The 18186-nt window shown below is 35.3% G+C and overlaps 1 protein-coding gene across 10 annotated transcripts in view; it reads right to left on the minus strand.

Annotated features, from left to right (window-relative positions):
• Positions 1–18186, minus strand: part of LOC114256542 (alpha/beta-Hydrolases superfamily protein) — a 51164-nt gene that overhangs the window by 5218 nt on the left and 27760 nt on the right. For 4 of the 10 annotated variants that reach the window (XR_014366325.1, XR_014366326.1, XM_082924601.1 and 1 more), the window contains exons 9-10: positions 17209–17306; positions 4896–4995 (exon numbers count right to left, since the gene is read on the minus strand). Coding sequence is in view for 6 of the 10 variants with exons in the window: in XM_082924601.1 (XP_082780727.1) it covers positions 4924–4995; positions 17209–17306 (170 nt within the window). In the remaining 4 variants the exon portion in view is untranslated. Of the gene's footprint in view, positions 1–1408; positions 1613–1797; positions 1902–4641; positions 4996–17208; positions 17307–18186 lie in introns of those variants that run through there. The other 6 variants (XR_014366327.1, XR_014366328.1, XM_082924603.1 and 3 more) reach the window with 5 other exon arrangements.

The following is an 18186-nucleotide window of genomic DNA, read 5'->3' on the forward strand; positions in this document are numbered from 1 at the left end:
TTTAAAGATTTCAGAAATTTTAATAGAAAAATAACCAGTGATGAAGTCCTACCATTCAAAGCAAAAACCCACAAATCCAAGGTGTGGACCGTGTGGTTGAGAGAAAATTAATAAAAATAAAAAATTACAAAAACTGCTATGAGGTAGCACATGTATCTCCACTTTGAGGAGTCTTACTAAATAATTTTCATATTCATCCTCCAGAATTCACATACTAAAAAATATTGGAATCTTAAGAAGAACAAATCATTATAGATATGCAACAGGCAATTAACACGATTGACTCACAATGTGAGTAAAATCGGTGAAAGTCTATTTTTCAGGATCTCTTGTCAGAGTAGAATAAGAGAAACAAAAAAGAGAAATAAGAAAACATGATAGCAACTTTGACATTTCTATATTGACTACAGACAAAATTGAAAACACTACAATTAAAACTGACTGTGTTTCAGGATATCTTGTCAGAGTAGAATAAGAGAAACAAAAAAGGGAAACAAGAAAACATGATAGCAACTTCCACATTTCTATATTGACTACGGACAAAAATGAAAACGCTACAATTAAAACTGACCAGCATGTTCCAACAGATGACAAACAAAAATTTATAAACAATTATTTCCAGTTGGTTAGTTTGATTTTGAGTAATTATAGGCAGGTGCTTCCTGCTGATTACTTTGACTTCGACAATTCAACTCTGAAAGAGATCTATGAGACAACTGGGGAACTCTTAGAGTTTGCATGTTTTCTCCTTAATAGCAGGAAACTCTTACTTGGGTAAGTTTCTTACTTAGACATGCGATTCCGCGCTCCCAAGTAAAAAACTTGTAAGAAATTCGCTCCCTACTGAGATTGAACATATCAAACATACAAATCTCAAATAAACAAAAGAAAATTAACTCAAATTTATTTTAATGCTTTCTATTCACATAATATTTATTTATCCTTAACAAGATAACTTGTAGTTGACATCAATCTCCAATAATAATTCATATTTTAATACATATATTGCAATTAAGCAGAAAAAAAATAATTGCTAGTATATATTTAAATATAAAATATATACACTCTTTCGATAGCCACTCTCAACCTAAGAAACTGTTATTTGCTCTCACCCTCAACCCCCAATCCCGCTCTCGTCCCCACCCCCGCTTTGTGCAACTAAGGTTTATCCTAGTTAGAATTTCCATCTGAGAAACGATCAAAATAAGAATGAAGTTATACTAGTAATGCACTCTTCACGGGTGACTCCACGGAATTTGGTAACACAGTGCAAGAGCTCAAATGGCTATCCACCTAGCTTGTAATGTTTTAAGGTAAACTTGTAAAGGGTAACTCAAAGTGCTGCTATAATACAAAAGGCAAGAGCTTCACAACATTGAGAGATTAGGTAGGGTGTCAGAGTCATTACTTGCTAAACTTTTGCCCAAAAGAGGGAATGAAGTTCCATTGGAGACAATGTTGTTGAAGATCCCAAAAGAACCCCCCAATTAAAGAAGTAATAAACCTCAATGATATCTATCTGACTCATATTCGTAGTCCCATTATCCACACAGGACAAACAAATAATATTGGAGCCATTTATCTCGGCACATCCACAAAGTTAAATCACCACCTAGAAATAATATTTCAAGTGTCTGTAAATTGCAATTGACAAATTTTATTTCATACAAATAAATCTGCATATTATTCATTATGGAAAAAAAAGAGCAACATAACCATGTTTGGAATGAATAAAGTCTATGTAATCATGATTTGGGCATACAAAAATCACTAAACCAATTAGGGTATTTACCTCACTAGCAATCACTCTTGATATATCAGGTGATGCTCCAATTGTGTAACTACAGCCTCACACTATAAGCTTTCTATGGCTAATGGTTCTCTTGTCACAAAATCTTGGTCTGTCATGATGAAACTTACTAACTTAAGACATATTCCGACTTTTCTTGTCTGATAGATAATTTTGAATTTCTTGAAATTATTCCAAATTATCATTTTTCAGCAAAAGAGACTCTCTCTCTCTCTCTCTCTCTCTCTCTCTCTCACACACACACACACACACACACACACACAAACAACAGATACAGATGATAAATATATAATGCAAGCATATAGTTTCGATGCCTCCTACACATTCCTTGCAATTCAAACTTCTAAAGCCAAGTGGGCTACCCCTCCTGACTGGGTGGACAATTGACCTGAAGAGAACTTCGATTTGCCCAGCCAGCAGATGGGTGGCATGCTTATCTTGTGTCAGCTACCTACCCCTCCCGTTCCTCAACCAAGACTCACTCTAGCAGTTTATGTTCAAAAGTGCCCATAACAAACAAGAGAGTATATCAAACATAGCAAACTATATAACAGTTGGTTTTGTCAGAAGTCCAAAGTCAGATTTATTTGCAGGAAAACTATAGCAGTAAGATTATGAGGAACTACGAGGAAAACTTCCTAATCAAAGTCTTAAGTTTCAGTTGATTTCTTTCTGTTTGTACAGGAAAATGCAATACAATTCTACATGAATGTTCAAGAGGGCCTACAGTATAAATGATCAATATATAACAATTAAATTAGAATGAGCTCTGTAAGATGCAGGATTGCATCTTAAATGCCATTATCCTATCTCAAGAAATCCTCCCTCTCTTTCATTGTTTTGTTCCACCTCGTACATTTATTGTATAATATCTCAGATGATCACTTGCCAATCAAAAATTAAATAAATCTCAGACCATCCCTAAAATATTCCCCTCTTCTCTACTTAACAAAAAAAAATGTGGGTTTGTCATCGGAAAAAAGCAAAATCATGACCAGAGTGAACCGCTGCCTGTCATTCTTTGTTTCAGAAATGAGTCTAGCTCAAGCATGGTGGATGCATGGTGAGACAATATAGAAAGTAGAAACTTAATGAATGAGCAATGAGAGGTCACCAACTAAGGATTAAGAAAAAACAAGAAAGAAGAAAAATAAGGATATTCATATGCAACATAGAATATTGACAGCAAAAAGGATGGTATGGTTATAGGTGGAATTGACAGAAGGGGGATCGGCCAAGACAAATAGGGAATGAAGCTGAGAGAAGCTGTTATTGATAAAATTAAAATTACACGGACCAAAGTGAAATTTCACTCAAACTAAAGGAACCAACGGTGTAAATTACCCTTAAATAATTGAATATATTGAGGTCTATGAATATAAGAAGCTATTAACACAAAAGGTTTAATGGCGTAGTTGAGGAAGGGAGTTTTTCCTTGTAAGAAAAAAATATTTACAGAATGCAAGAAAAGAAAAAAATACTAGTAACAATCTTCGTTAAGAAAAAGTACTTCATGTCAACCAAGAAAGATAAAACATGACTTAATCGTATGTATATATTTCTCCTCCGTCTCTCCTCTTATCCTTGCTAGTTTTTCAGATTCTCTAATAAATTATGAATTTTTTTATATTTTATTTATTTATTTATTTATCTATTTATTTATTTTTTGCCTTAAGATCTTCTCTTTACGACAAAAAATGCAAATTGAAATGACCATTGTTGGGTATTACTAATAGGTGTCGAAACAACTCGTTATTTCAATATCTTTTGTAATGTTACAGTGTTTTGGGGGAAACATTGAAATTTTAGAATTCCAATAATGTTTCGTTACTGTTTCTTAGGAAACAGAAACACTTTGGCTGTTTAGATAGAAAAGAAGTGAAACTGATTTCCTTGGATAAAAGAGCTCTGTTTCCAAACAGCTTTGCCCATCAGGGGGCTTGGGCGATCGTTAAGCCACCGGATGAATTGCAAGTAGATAGATCAGATCCAAAAAGGATTAGATTTCAGAATGTTGAGTACATTTTCCTTAACTATGGAAAGCACTTGCATGGAAACAACTAATTTTTGTTGTGTACAATTTCCAAACAACTTATTTTTGTAAGTTTTTTGTTTTTTGTTTTTTTTCAAATAGTCAGTGTAGAAGGTGCATAGGTGGCGTAACAGCCCGTAACGGTCCATTACGGATGTTACGGTACCATTACGGATGTTACAGATTTTGTAGCGGTCATTACCCATGTGATTTTCTGTCACACCATGAAATCGGGTGAAACGGGTTGCGCCTAGTGCTGCAACTGTTACGTCACACCAATTTTCAAACCTTGAATGGGACGAAACGTTCCAACTATTAAGCCAAAAAGAAGAGCAGAAAATTTAACAAACTTTTTTGGTGGAACAATTAATTATTTTTGTGGGGAATGTTCAAGGTCTCTAACAAATTCAAAAAATAACTTTTCTACCCTTTACAGAACTAGAGGAAAAAATTAACTGACATTGCAGAAGTTCCTTGCATCAAAAAAATTTCTTTAGTTCTAAAGTAAATTACATAAGGCCTAATAGTGAGAGAGCAAAAGCATGTCTACGATACAAATGAAACAAATACGGAAAGGATGGAAAATGATGGTATTGGACTACATAGCTCATCCTCCTAGAGGACCTTTGCCTCTTATGGTTGGCCGCACAAACAGAGCACTCAGTCAACGTGATGAAAATGCGATAGTAAAAAGACAATCACACAAAATGAGTGACTATGAGAATAATAACATGGATAACAATCCCAACATTTTGCTTGCTTACAACTAACCAAACAACACAAAATGACTATTGACTCATTAACAGCAAAGTAATCTCACATAGCAGCATTTACTAATTTTCATAAAATGAATTTGTTGACAACCAAATAGTATGTAGAGAAAAAAACAGAAGATCTATTTTACATAAACATAAGGTTTGCATACAAAATTAATAAACTACCAAAGAGATATTTCGCTGTCTATATAGTCCAGTTTGACGTCATAATGTATGGTGCAAGATCTTTGTGTGCCATTGACAATATACATGATATACAAGGGACAAGGTATCTAACCCATCATTGAATCAACAACCGCAGATAACTAGAGCTGGAAGTTATCTATCATGTGGAGAACCACGTCGGAACCATCAGAATTCAACCAATAACTCTTCACCTGAACATAGAGGGAAGCAGGAGGGGAAAAAAAACAAAAAAACAAGACAAAATCAAAAAAACAAAAAAACAAAAACAGAAAGAAAGAAAGAAAAAAAGTAACAAAGAAATAAAGACAACAAAAGAAAAAGAAAACACATTGTATTTGTCAATAATCATCATCCTGCAATTAACGTATCTCACTCACATTCACATTATTAATACATAAAATGTTAAGGTTTAATTACACTTAGCATCCCTACACTTTCATCAAACTCTCACTTTGGTCCCTTCACTTTCAATTGTGATAGTCAACCCCTTACACTTTAAGTCAAGTTGCGATGTCACCCTTCCATCCATCTACCATTAAAAAGTCTAACGGAAATTAAAAGTAAAAGGACTAAAGTCAGATTATGGTGAAAGTGCAATGACAAAAGTGAGATTTTGATGAAAGTGTAGAAGTGCTAACGAGGCGAGAATAATGTGAATATGGCTCACATGACAAGTTCTGTTAAGCCTCATTAACGTTAGATGGACATAAGGCTGATATTGCAACTAGACTTAAGGTGTAAGGCGTTGACTACAATTAAAAATGGAGGGGTCAAAGTGAGATTTTAGTGAAAATGCTGGGATGCCAAGTGTAATTAACCTAATTTTAAAATATTTTTGTGTTACAACACATAATTGACATTAATATTGAAAAAAAGATTAGCATGCTGACAAAAAATTTCTTCGAACTGCAAGATGACAAAAACATGCAAGAAAAGCATATGAAAAATAATGAATAATAACTCTCATACAAGCTGAAAAGCTCCAAAGTTTGTAAACAAGTAAATATACACAAGGATATATGACAAAATTTTAGAAGGGATATCAACTATCACATGAAAACTGGAGAAGAAACAAAAAAAAAAAAAAAAAAAAAAAAAAAAAAAGAAGATTGCCTGCAACTAGGTTTGTGACCAAGCTTTTAAAAGTGTATAGATTAGCTAAGGCCTCGTTTGGGGTTTGGCTTTTTTAGTGACTTTGGCTTTTTGGCATTTTTATGAAGTGAAAAAAGTTAATGTGTTTGGGAATAACTTTTTTTAGTTTTATGAAAAAACATGAATAACTGGTGTATATGATTAGCTTTTTTTTAGTTTTTTGGCTTTTTTAGCCTAAAAGCTAAGTTCCCAAATGACGCCTAAATGGTTCTTTAAGCATCATGCACCTTTTTTTTATTTTAAATAATTATGAAAGAGAATAAATAGGCTTGTCTGCTGCAGAATAATTGTATACAAACAAGACCTAGGTCCATTCTTTCACAATGATACTAGCGGCAACACAAATATATTGAAAACTATGCCTTTGTCTGATGACTAAGTCTAAGGTCAAAATCAACTTACACTCTAGAATCTTTAAATAAGTGTATTGTTTCCACCTACAGTGAGATTATCATGGATTGAAAAACTGGTTGTTACATAATGTATCAACTGTTACTTATCGAATTTTGTGCTCCCAATTCGGATTCTTTGTTTGGTATTGGCGTAAAAAAAAATAAATAAATATTGATCAATGCAGCTAATACATATCAGGTATCGTTTCCATATTAGGGAGAAACGGATGACTCTTGATAAATCACCCTTTATGAACTCCTACGCATTGATATACACTATTTGTTAAAAAAGCAAGTCCTCAAGCAATGTTTCCTTTCATTTCACCAGTTTTGTTCATTTTTCCATTTGATACGCCTCTCTACTTGTATTATAAACCTATATCCACTCATTCAAGCTCTACTTGCTAGATCTACCCACTTCTTGTGCATTTCTTCATAGTTTTCAACTAAGGGTGTAACAATCTAGAGATTTCGACCAAGAAAGAAACTCCTCTCTACCTTCTTTTTTTTTTTTTTTCCCCCCTTCCCTAAGTTCACAACTTCTCAAACCTACCAACCCACATGGTTTCTTTTTTCAGCGTTGATGCCAGCCTTCAGTGTTTTCTTATTCTATGTTATAAATCATATTATATATAAGATATGAAGATCTGTAATTCACTAGTTGTATTTGTAATTTTTGCATATTATTTATAGAGTAACATACACTATTAGTGCCCATAGTTTAAGCTAGTGTAACTTTAGTCCCCCTAGTTTCAATTTGAACCCCATACTCCCAATTTTGATCGTTGTCCCTTCATCATGCGCTGTTAACATTTTGAACAGAAAAAGAACACATGCAAAATTAGAGGGACCAAAGTGGAATTCAAAAGAAACTATAGGGACCCTCTAGTTTTGCATGTGATTTTTTCCGTTTCAAAATTTTAACGGTGATAGAGGAACCACATTGCAACAAATTGAAAATGTGGGGTTCAAATTGTTCAAATTGAAATTATGAGGATCAAAGTGAAACTTTGCTCAAACTAGATGAATCAACCATGTAGGTTACCCTTATTTATATATTATATAATATATATCACAAATTCACAATCATGTAGCGTCTCGACATTTGCACACTCATAGGACTTCATTCCCGTGTCTCCCAGAATACATTACAAATTCTTCCATTCAACAGCAATATAGCAAGCTATTGCATTAAAAATTATATGCATGGCGATGTTCTTAAATTACATCTAGGCTGACTTCCAACTCATAAGCTATTTAATTAGGATGGTGATATGATAAGTGCCCAAGAAAAATATGTAGGGCTCTTCCTTGATGTTTAGACACAAGCCAGAACTCACTTTTTACCTCCTAGTGTATTTTGTGTAAGAAGTTGAGTTACATGGTGTAACGACTCCATCAAGTATAATGACTAGTACTTGGGTAATTAAGAGGGTTTGAAATTTAAGTGCCGATTATTATAATTTAATCTGGGATTCACGAAAAGTATGGAGATTGATTCATTTAAGGTTCTATTAAGTGCTTATTTTGGGAATTGAAAACTAAGGGTCCAAATGGTTTAAAGAAGTTAAATTAAGAAGTTGAGTCAATTTAATCTTAATTATGGACCCATTTGGGAGTTTAATTAAATATTCGTTCCAGTTTAGTAAAATTAAGGTTCGATTAATTAGATCCAAATTTGAGTTAATTAAGCTAATTAAATTATGAAGATTGAGAATTGTGATTATTGCGAATTAAATTTATTTATGGGGTGTCATATTTGAATATGTAATTTAATTGACGGAAACTTGGAGTCTGATCAGAAATTGAAGACCTAAATGATTTAAGAAACCAAAATTGAGGTTGGAAATAAGTTTAATTTAATAATTGGAGCCTTTTGCGATATGGATTAAAAATCTGATTTGGACTGATAAATTTAAATATATTTAATTAGGCTCTAATGGAAGTCAAATAGATTAATTAAATTATGAGAGATTTATGATTTGTTACAATTAATTTAATTATGTGTTAATCAATATTTATTTAGATTAAGTGTTGCCTAATTAAGTTAATTTTAATCATAAATTGAATGGTGTTAAATTTGAGGGTGTATGTGGGTGTGTGTGTACTAAGCAATCTGTGTGTGTGTGTGTGTGTGCATGTGAATGATGTGCTGGTATTCAAGGGTGAGTGCACGTGTGCAGTGTAAGGAATGGTGTGTGTGTATATGAGGAGAGAGTAGGCAACTCTTTTTTTTTATTTATTACTTATTGGAAGCACTCTTGTGCTGGAGTGAGATTGAAATCAAGAGAGTGTAGCTTCATCTTTGTATGGGCAACCCGTGAGAGAGAACCAAGAGAGAGAAGGGAGAAATTTCAGCTCAAGAAGAGGAGAAACTAAGGGAAGAGAAGCTAGGGAAAAGTAGAGAACTAAAGAAAAGTTCAAGAATTTGCCAAGAAATTCATCAATTTGAAGACTTAAGGTAAGAAATTGAGACTTAAATTTTGTAGATGATTTATTTACAAGCTGAAATTGAGGGGTAATTGGGTTTAATTTCATGACATGAGAAAAGAATGTAGAAGGTTTGGGTTAAGTTTGATAATTAAATAATTGATGTTGTGATTAAATATTTGAGTTTGATTTTCTTCATCCTTCACATATTTGAAGTTTATTGTAAAAAACATTGATATATATTATTGATTGATGTATTGATATATATGTTATGGTTACAATGATTCCTATATATAGGAGAGGGTGAGTGTGTAGTAGGTGAGGAGTAGGTGAAGTGGAGGTGGTAGTGGTGTAGTGGGTTAGGTTTAGTGGAGTAGGTTTAAGTGGGTGAAGGTTTAGTGGAGTAGGTGAGGTGGATTTTAACAGCCCCCCGCAAACTCAAGGGGGATAGGAACTAACAAACTTGAGTTTGGAGAGAGTAACAAAACAAGAAAATACATAAAAATAAAAGAGGATAGGAGACACTGTATGGTCGTGTCAGACCATTGGTGAAGACACTGGATGGTTGTGTCATAACGTTGTAGAGGACACTGTATGGTGGTGTCATAACGTTGTAGAGGACACTGTATGGGGGTGTCAAACCGATGTAGAAGACAGTTTATGGGGTCATGTCGGACCGTTGTAGAAGACAGTTTATGGGGTCATGTCGGACCGTTGTAGAAGACAGTTTATGGGGTCATGTCGGACCGTCGTAGCAGACAATGTTGTGACAGTTGTTGTGACAGTTTACGGAGTCTTGCTGGACCCTTGTAGAAACTAACCGGAATCAATGTCGGGACAGTTTACAGAGTCTTGTCGGACCCATAAAGGAGCTAACCGGAATCAATGTCGGGACAGTTTATAGAGTCTTGTCGGACCCTTGTAGAAACTAACCGGAATCAATGTCGGGACAGTTTACAGAGTCTTGTCGGACCCATAAAGGAGCTAACCGGAATCAATGTCGGGACAGTTTATAGAGTCTTGTCGGACCCTTGTAGAAACTAACCGGAATCAATGTCGGGACAGTTTACAGAGTCTTGTCGGACCCTTGAAAAAGCTAACCGGTATCAAATGTCGGGACAGTTTATAGAGTCTTGTCGGACCCATAAAGGAGCTAACCGGAATCAATGTCGGGACAGTTTATAGGGTCATGTCGGACCGTTGAAAAAGTTGCACCCTCAAAAGGTGTGCCCAATTTTGTCAAAAGGCGTGCCATCAAAAGGCGTGCCCAATTCATCAAAAGGCGTGCCATCAAAAGGCGTGCCATCAAAAGACGTGCCATCAAAAGGCGCGCCCATGTTGTCGGCGAGCGTCGAGCGGCGCATGATGCGCGTGTCTGCCGCTTCGTCAGGGTCTTTATAAATCGAAGCGGAGGCTGAGGCTGGGAAGCATAACAAACCAGTCTGAAACCTCTGAACCTTTGCAGTCTGAAACACTCTGTAAACACTCTGTAACCAACCCGTCTCTGAAACACTCAGCAACATGGCCTCTTCTTCCCGTCCAGCTACCCAAAACATGGCCTCCTCGTCCCGTGGTCTGCTCACGCTCTTTCCAGAACTGAACGAGCCCACAAGAGAAGTAACTGGTGCGGTGGCCAGTGAACCTCAACCAAACACCTCTGTGTTTGCTCCGTTGAACTTTCCGATGCGGTCGGTGGAGCAAAAAATGGCAGTGCAAACGGACATTGAAGCCAATCAGTATACTTTGAAGTCCTGTGTGGAGACGATGACGACAGTCACAAACTTGTCGCACCGGCTGCAGAGCAGGACAAATGAGGTGCAACAGTTAAACTCCCAGCTGGCTCTGCTCCAACGCATGTATAAGGATGCGCGAGCAGAGATAAGTGTGCTAAAGGCGGAAAACAAGGAGCTGAAGCGGAAGGCCACCGTGATGTTCCGATTTGGAGGGCTGCCATATGCTGCAGTGGAGGAGCAGGGAGTAGTGATCATGCCCAGTGGAGTGGGAAACACGGAGGCAACACCGGCAAGGGCCGCCCAGGACGGAGGCAAGAAGAAAAGACCGGCGGCAGAGTAGAGAAGAAAAAATCCCGCCTGTGGATGAGGTTGTTTGTTTTCTTTTCTTTTTTTTTTTTTTCTTTTTTTTTTTTTTTTGTTTTTTTTGTTTTTTTTTTTTTTTTTTTTTTGTGTGGTGTAAAATGGTGATCGGGATTGATCCCGGAGATGAATAAAAATGGGTGTTGTGCAAATTTGTAAATTATGTGGTTTTTTTTTTTTTTTTTTATTTTTATTTTTGTAAAAAAGAAAAAGATAAAATAAAATAAATAAAGGTAAAGTGGAGGTAGCGTGAAGCAGCATGAGTGGAGAAGGGTGGTGTGTAAAGTTTGAAATGTAATGATGAAATGTGTGTGCGCCTCGTGAAGCAAAGCATCTAAGAGCCCACTGTTTGTTAAAACCAAAGAAAAGAGAAAATTAAAAGTTTATTTCTCAGCAGTTCGTCCACTCCAAAGGGATGGAATCACCATTGCTAAAGAAGGGCCGTGGTCTCTTTTTGATGATGATGATGTACATGAACCAGTGTCTTGAGCTAGTTTTGATGATGATGATGTACATGAACCAGTGTCTTGACTCTCAGCAATGCAAGATGCATCTTTAGAGCTGTCAGGTAACTCCTTGCAAGATTGCTTCCCCAAACGATATTTCTGAAGATGTGATTTCAAGTGATAAAGGGTAAGACCCTTTACCCCCATTGTTCTCATAATTGTCTTAGGTGTTGCTTTGTCGGGTCCACCGAGCTGAGTGACAGCATCGACAAATCTCTCATGGAGCTCCGAAGTCCATCGGAGTCGGGGCTTCGGATCCGTGGTCAAAACCAAGCATGCGTCCCCAGGAAGATTGGTACCGTCGAGAGGCCCCTGGAAGTCACCGACGTCCAGTGGGAGAGAATGAATCGCCGAGTACATTTTTCCTGGTTCGGAGCTCGGAGCCCCGAAAATGGTGAGAGTGTCGGAATGTCAGTGATGATGGGGAATTTTTGAGAGAGGAAAGAAAAGCGGAGGAAGAGAAGACTTTGTGGCAGTTGTAAAAAACATTGATATATATTATTGATTGATGTATTGATATATATGTTATGGTTACAATGATTCCTATATATAGGAGAGGGTGAGTGTGTAGTAGGTGAGGAGTAGGTGAAGTGGAGGTGGTAGTGGTGTAGTGGGTTAGGTTTAGTGGAGTAGGTTTAAGTGGGTGAAGGTTTAGTGGAGTAGGTGAGGTGGATTTTAACATTTATCATTACATGCATGGTAAGTTTTCAAGATTTTAGAATTTAATTCATATTTTAAAGTTTTTGAGCTTGAGATTAAATTGTGATATAAATTAAGAAGTCAAATTATAAATTGAGCTAGATGATGTGAAATTGGTTGGATTTGATAAGTGTTTTATACATGCATTATGGATTTTGAGGAATTTAAGGTAAACAATTTCATGTTTTAAAGAGAAGAAGGAAAAAAAATTTATAAGAAAAATCAAATTTATGGAAAATTAAACATTGATTTAATTTTGAATATAGAAAATTAATTAGATTTAATCTTAATGTCATACATGCAAATATTTTCCTAAGGGTCCTATAAATTCAATGTCATGTACATTAAACGGAATTAGTAAAATGGTGTAGGAGTAGAATTAGATTCAAAATCATAGAAGTTAATTTGAAAATAACCATTTTGGGTTTGAATTTATTTGTCTAATATGAAATTGAGTTTCAATCACACATGCATCATGCAATTTCAAGAATTGGAAAACCTAATTTATATCTTAGAATTGTGGGTTGATATTAATAAGATGAATTAAAACTAAATTTGGGCAATTGGAACATGATTTTGAATGAATATTTTCTAATTGGAAGTGTTTACTAAATCATACAGTGATTCTCTATTTTTGTGTACCAAAAATACATGTTTTGAGGCTTTGATTACCAAAATTAAATTTAAATTGCAATTCTGGAATTTTCAGAATTTACGTTGTCCGCTCGAGCGAGGAAAGTCTCGCTCGAGCGTGGAAATCGAGCTCCCAGAAGTTTTCAAATTTTACAGTCCGCTCGAGCGACCAAAGTGGCACTCGAGCGGAGACCCATTTTTAGCATATTTTGGAAAGTTGCATTTAGTTCATATTTTTATCCTCATCTCTTTCCAAAGCACTGTAGACATGATTTGTGATTCAATAAAGATTAATAAGCTACCAATCAACATAGATTAGTTAGTTAAGGAATAAATTATTGATCTAGTGGTAATTGTTTAAGAAGCTAAGTAAAAGATCAATCTATTTGGAAAAGAAGGGCCTAGTAATGAAAGAATATGTGAAATAAGAACCCGGTTTATTTGAATGAGAAAGAATAAGCATAGTAGAACTTCGGACTATTTAGACGGAAAAAGACTAGAAAAGTCAAGTTTGATCAAGGGAGTAATATTATATTTCAATGTGTATATGTTATGCGCTTATGTAGGTCACGCGCCATTGTCTGCCCGATTTATCTGATACGTCCAGTCCATCTGATTTGCTTCTGCAGCCATCTGTGAGTAATAACTTAGTAAAGTTATGTTCAACTGTATCTATTTTCTCTGTGATAAAACAAGATCTGTTTTCCGAAATGATATGTTCTGTACAATGAATGATTGTTCAATTTCTTATATGTATTCATGACATCCTTAGCATCATGTGATATCTGTTAGCTGTTACCCGGTATCGGAGGTTCCTTTATGGAACTTATTTCTGTCTGCACTCTGTTACCCATACCGGAAACCCTATCACGGGGGCTCAGCTTCTGTTCTGTTCTGTTCTGTTGCCCGGATCCGGAGGTTCCTTTATGGAACTGGTTATTCGTAACCTCACGTGTATACGTTCTGTTCTGTTCTATTCTGTTAATGCTAATGGATGTATCACGTAAACTTAAGCATGACTTATGATTTTTGTATATGATCTGGACAAATTATGAATTTGATACGAAACTGAATTATGAATTCTGAATCTATACGGACTCATTCATTAAAACCCTTTACTCTGTTATTATTCACTGAGCTTTAGCTCACTGTATTATTTATGTATGTAGGTGATCAAGCGCGTTACCAGGCTTAGAGGCATCTGCCTAAAATCTGTTTTGTCAGCCAACCTATGTGCCTCCCGTGGAGGTTCCGAATATGTCAAGTGATTATCGCTATGTGATTTAAAGTTTAAGTTTTGTTTTCGTGTTTGGTTGAACAAGTCTTGTATATTTTGTAAATAGGGTTAAGTCCCTTTTAGTCTAATATGTATATATATATATATGATGACTTAAAGGTAATGTGTATAGGTGTATACAAAAGTTTAAAATTTTTCTGTCTCATATATGTCTACACAACTCAATGGACGTTGTATATTGTTACTTGCTTCCGCTAGCCCCTAATATTATGTTAATCTGTCTCAGAGGCCTTCGGTAATCCCAGGATTACTGGCCGGTTACGATGCTAAACCCATGGGAGCGGGTTTGGGTCGTGACACATGGACTCTTCTATCTCCCTTAAAGTACTCATGTCGTGTCCACCTGATATGAGTAAGGATGTGAGATATGTGCCTGACACCCGTACCCAATTTAGATATTTGGATCCTTTAATTTTTACAATGTTTGAAGAAGAGAATCACATTTGCAAGTAGAAAAAACATTTCTAGCCTCTCATATGGATGAGAGACAAATTTTATATTTTTCCTAAATCCTATTTAATTTCTAGTACAATTCTACTAAACAATAAGCTATCTAAAAATATTATACAATAATATACTAAGAAACACGGACACTTCTAAGAAGGTGATGTATCTGAGTCGTGTCTGTGTCAAACACCGACACTCTTTGGACACTTTCTCGACACGTGTCCGACACTCTTCAAAACGTGTCCTATTATTTTTTATTTTTATTTTTTTAAAGCCCTGAATAGTCTATGGACACTTGGAGTACACACGCATCTATCACTTAAACACACGCGTCTATCGATTAGATATAGGTGAAACTAATTATAAATTTGAATAAAACGACTTAAGATACAATAATAAAACAAAAACCATACAAATTTATAGGAATTAGTGTCATATTGCATTTTTTATTATCTTTTAATGATATATTTATATATATAGCATATAATAAATATATAAAATTATATATTTTATGCGTGTCTCCCACATGCCGTGTCTTGCATTTTTTAAAATTGGCGTATTGGTGTGTCCGTGTCATGTCGCATGTCCATGTCCGTGTCCATGCTTCTTAGATAATATATATAAGTGTCCATGGAGTGTCCCTATACCCATATCCCTATTTTAGATACATATCCCAATAGGAGAATGTTTAAGACTCACAAAAAATCTCCCATAATTCAACCCACAATGATGTGGCATGAAAGATATTAACTTTTGATTTGACACACACTCATTTGTGTATGGCCTATGTCTCTTGCCACATCATTGTCGGTGAATTTAGGGGTCCAAATTGTGGGTCTCTAGTACTTCTCATCCCAATACCCTACCTAAGATTTAGGTTTATGAAGGTTTGACACTTGGATATGCATTTGCACCCAAGAAGATGGAACATACATAGCCAAGTCTCATATAACCCCAAAAATTCTAAATGTAAAAAACAACAACCTCCACATAGAAAAAAGAATTGCAAAAGAAAGCCTCCATCTCTATCTCTCTCAATTAATGTTTGCTATTAAAAATTTTGTCTAGATTGTAATACTTGTTGACACAAGTTTGTTTAAAATGACTCAGACAGTTTTTAAAGTTTTAAAGTTCACAATATTTGTTGTTTAAAAAAATCTCCAACGGGTTATGATTCATGCAGATTTAGTCATTCTTGATTAGTTTTTGATCCTCCCTTTCCTCTTCCCCTCTTTATAGTTTGTGAGCTTTAATCAATAATATTTTTCTCATTCCATTCAACAAAATGTTCAGTATACCGCATATATTTCTCATCAGATGCCTCATTTATTTTCCCCCATCTGTGGCTTCCAGACTTATTTTACATAACATAAATACAAACACCTCCGTTACAGTTTATATAAAGTTTACTGACCCATGCAGTGATGGAGCCATGTTTTACTCGAGCTACCTAGGATTGGGAATTGGAGGCAGTAAGTGGATGAGTTCTTTCAGCTTTGTTACGAAGAGATGGGTTATAGGCCTAGCCATAGGGATAATAGGATGGTTTGGTTAGCTAATAGTGGGAGATTCTCCAATAAATCGTTTCATCATTTGCTAACAGGGGATTCTGCAGGTAACTTTCCTTGGAAGAGTACTTGGAATGCTAGGATTCACAAGAAGATACCTTTTCTGGGGGATGTAACTTGCACCCTAAAATGCTATCCTGACTTTGGACAATCTACAAAAGAGAAGAAAGAAGCTTCCTAATTGGTGTTGCACGTGCAGAGGAGTCTGTCAATATTTTGTTGCATTGTGATGTGGCTAGAGATTTGTGAAGTTTACTATTTTCTATTTTTGGATTTTTTTGGGATACATCGGACTTGGTTATTCATCTCTATGACAGCTGGGCAGGCAGTCGTCACTCAAAATGGGTAAAAAAAGCATGGATGAAGGAGCCTTACTACTTGATGTGGTCATGTTGTGCATTTGCAGGGAGCAAACCTAGCATACTTTGAGGATGTTGAGATACAAAGAATAAAAATAGCCTTTTACATTGTTTTCACATTCTCATAGAAGCAATTTTTTGTGATCTTCTCTTCCTTTTTTGATGTAACAGTAGACTTATCTTTAATAGATGTCGTATAGATAGCTTCAGTGCTATATGGACCCTTCTATTTCCCCCAAAGTACCAAAGCCCACCAAATATGACAAGAGCAAGGGTGTGGGATATGTCTCTGGCACCCATACCCAATTTAGATACTTGGATTCTTTAATTCTTTTACCATGTTTGAAGAAGAAAATCACATTTGCAAGTAAAATATTACTTCTAGCCTCTCATATGGCTGAAGGACAATTTTCATATTTTACCTGAATTCTATTTAATTTCAAATACGTTTCTAAATTATTTACATCATCTTGTCTAAGAATATTATACAATATGTAATATATATGTGTCCATGACAAGTTCCCGAACTCATATCCCACTTTTAGATACATATCCCATTATTTAAATCCATTAATTTTTTTTTTTTCTTTATTCTTTTTTTGTTCAGCATCTAAATCCCAATTACCTGATATTGGCTACATGAATCAGGATCAAGAATTGTGAGTGTGCATAATTTTCTTAGATATTTTGGTTCATGATGTGAATACCCCCATATTTCAATCGACAAAACCATGATTCCTTATATGAATAAGAACATAAATTTTAATATAAAGACAAAGTGGCTTGCAGTAAAGACAACAGTAAAACCGTCAAACTTTAAAAGCTTGCCTGAATTGTGTTGTGTGCAATATATCGTTGTTTACTTTCATGAAAGCTAACATCAACACGCTCCCAAGTTACTTGGGTGAGACCTCTAATCATCTCCTCTACACAGGAAAATGAGAATTCACGTGAGAATCAAGAAAAAAATTGCATTTTCAAGTAGACGGAAAAAAAAAGTACAGTCTAGCATAAAAGCCGAAACAATATATTTACATACTCAATGATAAGGCATCTGTATATACATGTATGCAAAGTCCCGTGAATTTTATCGGAAAACTCAATCATTTGACACTGCCTCCTCACAGAATTTGCACAGAAGGATTAATTAACAGTAATGAATTTAAAATAGATTGTCAATACAGCTTCATAAGAGGGCATTACCACAAAAATTCAAATAAGATGACATCTGATATGATATCAGGTTTAGATGAACAAGATCATCATAAAGAAGGCCAACGAATTTTCCAAGAATTTGTCACAGTTGAATGGTAATTGCTGTCAATGAATGTTATGCTCCATTTCATTCATTGGAATGAGAACGAATGGAATGGAATGGTGATTACTTAGGCCTTTCCTATGGAATAACCATTCCCTTAAAATAGTGAAAGATGATTCCACTCGTAATGCAATTGTCATTATTTTTTTGTCTAACCAAACATGGAAATGAATATTTTGATGGAATAATCATTTCATTCCAGTGAACCAAACATTACCTTAGATTAATGCCTTTTTATTTTTTTATTTTTAAAAGAGTAAATATTACGTTCACAATTTCAGATTTCTAATCCCAGCTCTCATCAAATAGAAAGATTACATAGATGCATTTAGTTTTCTTCTCCTACTACTAGGGCCAAGACATCAGTAAGAAACTTGAACTTTATTGACTACTAGTCTATTTCAGACCTGTCAAAGGCCAAAATAAAGAGCCATAACATATTGTGACCCAAGCCAACATAAAACATGGAAAAAATAGCCAGCCAAATC

The sequence above is a fragment of the Camellia sinensis genome, chromosome 4, assembly GCF_055761805.1.
Source record: "Camellia sinensis isolate YWXY chromosome 4, ASM5576180v1, whole genome shotgun sequence".
NCBI lineage: Eukaryota > Viridiplantae > Streptophyta > Magnoliopsida > Ericales > Theaceae > Camellia > Camellia sinensis.